The sequence below is a fragment of the Alligator sinensis genome, unplaced genomic scaffold (assembly GCF_000455745.1).
Source record: "Alligator sinensis unplaced genomic scaffold, ASM45574v1 scaffold779_1, whole genome shotgun sequence".
Classification (NCBI taxonomy): domain Eukaryota; kingdom Metazoa; phylum Chordata; order Crocodylia; family Alligatoridae; genus Alligator; species Alligator sinensis.
In genome coordinates this window covers 146591-149900 of record NW_005843170.1, presented here as the reverse complement: position 1 = coordinate 149900, position 3310 = coordinate 146591, and the positions used below count along the sequence as shown (strand labels likewise).

Here is a 3310-nt window from a genome sequence, read left to right as displayed (position 1 = left end):
ACCCTATGAGGAGAGGCTACAGGACCTGAACCTGTTCAGCCTTCGCAAGAGAAGGCTGAGGGGGGACCTGGTGGCTGTCTATAAACTTACTAGGGGGGACCAGCGGGGTTTGGGAGAGACCTTGTTCCCCTGAGCGCCTTCTGGAGTAACAAGGAATAACGGCCATAAATTGCTAGAGAATAGGTTTAGACTAGACATCCAAAGGCACTACTTCACAGTCAGGGCGGCTAGGACCTGGAACCAACTTTCACGAGAAGTGGTGCTGGCTCCTACCCTGGGGGTCTTTAAGAGGAAGCTCGATGTTTACCTGGCTGGGGTCAATTGAGCCCAGTTTTCTCTCCTGCCCAAGGCAGGGGTTCGGACTAGAAGATCTACAAGGTCCCTTCTGACCTTACTTCTATGAATCTATGAATTTATGAGGCCATATCTGCCAGTGAAGCACATTTTGGGGCCATGACATCCAGATGTTTTTCTGTCTTTTACATCCCTCCCAGATGCAGTCATTAACACAGAGCCATATTTGTCATTGCCTGAGCCCACCAGCAATGCTCTATTTTTTTTCCCCTAAATAAAGTTTCTTATATTTTTATCCCCAGGGCCTCTGAGCAGCCTCTGGCAATATGACTAACCTCTGCCCTCTATTTCATTTGGGTTTTTTGTTGTCTTCCACAGCTGGATAATTCTGTGCCCAGGCTGTTTTCATCAGGCGTATACTTCAGATATATGCACCCATTTGTTTCTGTTAGAAAAAGCTGACACAGAAAGAGAGCCTTGCACTTGGAGTAAAAGGTGCTGACATTTGTGATAGTCCATTTTTCCTGTGGGAGTTCATTCCACAGTATCAGGCTGGTCTCTGGGAAAGTTCTTCCTTCAGCACAGACATGCCTTAGCTGTACAGTGACAGCTCCATTGCACACGAGAAGCAGAGCTGACAAACAAAGTCCTTATCCTGCAGCTTAAACTTCTCTTATAAATGCCATAGGCCAGACTGCTGAGCACCTTGAAAATGAGGACTGACACCTGGAACCTGCTCCTGTCGGGCAGAGCTCCTGTCTCTATACTGCTTCCTCCTTCATTGCCTGGCTACTGTGGTCAGGCCTGTTATATATTCCCTTGGGAAAGTGTGATCCTAACCTTGGCCTGGCAACCTTAAATATACAGGGTCCTCTCTATATGTAATAGGAGAAGGGGTTCCTTATTACACATCGGGCACCATCTGCTGAGAGGGGACACAGTTTCTTACCCAACAGGTGATCATTGGCAGTATTCTTCATGAATGTTGCTGCTTCTTTTGTCTCCTGATTCTTCTCCAGTTCTCTCAGCTTCTGAGAACTGCCATGGGAGGCTGAGCAATAGTCTGGGAGTGTAGACAATTAAATTATGTGTGTGTGGTCTTGATTATGTGGTGAAGAGGGCAGTGACATCTCAAATACAAGAGAGAGCATAGCAAAGAAGAGGTAGGTATCAAACTGCGCAATGGAAATGTAGTGAGCTGGCAGTGATGTGGGAAAGGCCAAGTGGCAAAAAGAAAAAGAGAAGATATGAGATAAAATTTTCCTAGACAGCCACAGGGTGCTTGAATCACTGCAGAATCATGTAGAGGTGTCTGATGTATCATAAGAGCTTACATTGGTATCCTTTGATATTCATAAATGGTTACATTGCTTTACACCCTTCATCATTGATCCAGTCAAATCTTCTGTCATGGCTATACTCTGCCCTTTCATTGCTTGATTTTTTCCCCCCTTTTTCTCTTCCTTCTCTCTCTCTGTAGAAAATGTGATGCTGGATCTGGACACTGCAAATCCATGGCTCATTGTGTCAGAGGATCAAAAAAGTGTGAGACGGGATGACAAGCAACAGGATCTGCCTGACAATCCTGAGAGATTTGACACTGATCCCTGCGTGCTGGGCTGCGAGGGATTTTCCTCGGGGAGACATTACTGGGAAGTGGAGGTGGGGGATGGAAAGGACTGGGCGGTGGGAGTTGCCAGGGAGTCTGTGAGAAGGAAAGGAGAAAGCACCTTTATCTCTGATGAGGGAGTCTGGGCAGTGCAGCGGTGGGGGGGCCAGTTCCAGGCTCTCACCTCCCCTGTGACTCCCCTGTCCATGAATTGGGTCCCCAGGAGGGTTGGGATTTACCTGGATTATGACCGTGGGCAAGTGGCCTTTTTTGATGCAGATAATGAGAGCTTGATCTTCACTTTCCCACTGGCATCATTCATGAGGGAGAGAATCCACCCTTGGCTCTGGGTCTGGAATTCTCCACTTAGTCTGTGTCATTGAGACGTGGGGTGAAATAGCCTTTTCTCATACTTTTCTGCCTCTGGAGTCGAAACCATCCTGTTCTCCAAGTCCTTAGAGGACCCTGCCGACTTTCTACTGTTGTAGATCAGTAAAGGCTCAGTGGGGTCCTTGAACTGCCAAACCGTAGAGAACAGGAAGCAAACAGAAATTGGGCTCATTGCCTTATCTCTGTACATCCTTTAGGTCACTGACTTCTGTAGGACAGGAAAATTCTAGCAGTTTATGGTTAAAGGGTGGATTGAAGGGAAAGGGAAATAAAAGGGAGAAATACAAAGCAGGGTAAAGGTTACCGAATGTATTATGCATTGAACAGTCCATCCACTTGATGAATGAGCAGGAGGTTAGGGTAGGCAACCTCTTGAAGTCCCTTCCAGCCCTACTGTTTGCGATTTCAGACTCTATGATGTCCTCATTCATGAAACTGAAAGTATTCAATGCCTTTATGAAGTGCTTTGTAAAAACGGGGCCCAATTTCCTTCTTTGATTGTTGAATAGTAATTTCCAAGTGTTTTTATAGCCTCATATTTTTGGTAAAATAAACATAAACTTATAAAACTTATTGTCTGATTAGTGTTTTTCCATTTTTTATTTTTTTTTGCTGTGAATATTTTTGGAGAAAGTCGGTGATTTTGATTCCTTATTGTTCAAAATAACATTAGCAAAAGTCTGCCTGTAAATATAACAGGATTCAAGGCATTACTAGGTGATATGTTTTCCTTAGCCTATATTTTGGGGTATCTGAGACCTGCTTTGCTGCAGTTGTGGCCCAATCAGTTTTCAGCTTCTTCACCTCCAAATCTAAACATCCAAAGCCTAATTGTTTGAAAACTAGGAAAATATGAAGTTCCCAACCATGTCAGAAACTATACAGCTATAACTTTAGAAGTACTGATGCCATGCTTGTTTCAGGTTATCGACATGGAAGCACTAGTGATAAAGCTATCCATGAAAATTACTTCATGCAATAATCATTAGAGCACCTGGTCATTAGAGCATATTATGC

At 44.6% G+C, this 3310-nt stretch overlaps 1 protein-coding gene across 1 annotated transcript; it reads left to right on the top strand.

Moving 5' to 3' along the window:
* The first annotated feature begins 404 nt into the window (after positions 1-404).
* Positions 405-2842, top strand: LOC106723120 (butyrophilin subfamily 1 member A1-like). The gene has a single exon (XM_014526842.2). The coding sequence runs from the start codon at positions 1783-1785 to the stop codon at positions 2284-2286; it is 504 nt and encodes a 167-aa protein (XP_014382328.1). The 5' UTR covers positions 405-1782; the 3' UTR covers positions 2287-2842.
* The last annotated feature ends 468 nt before the right edge of the window (positions 2843-3310 follow it).

Bases quoted from the DNA above. Each gene is read 5' to 3' on its own strand.
- LOC106723120 (XM_014526842.2), top strand. From the start codon at position 1,783: ATGCTGGATCTGGACACTGCAAATCCATGGCTCATTGTGTCAGAGGAT.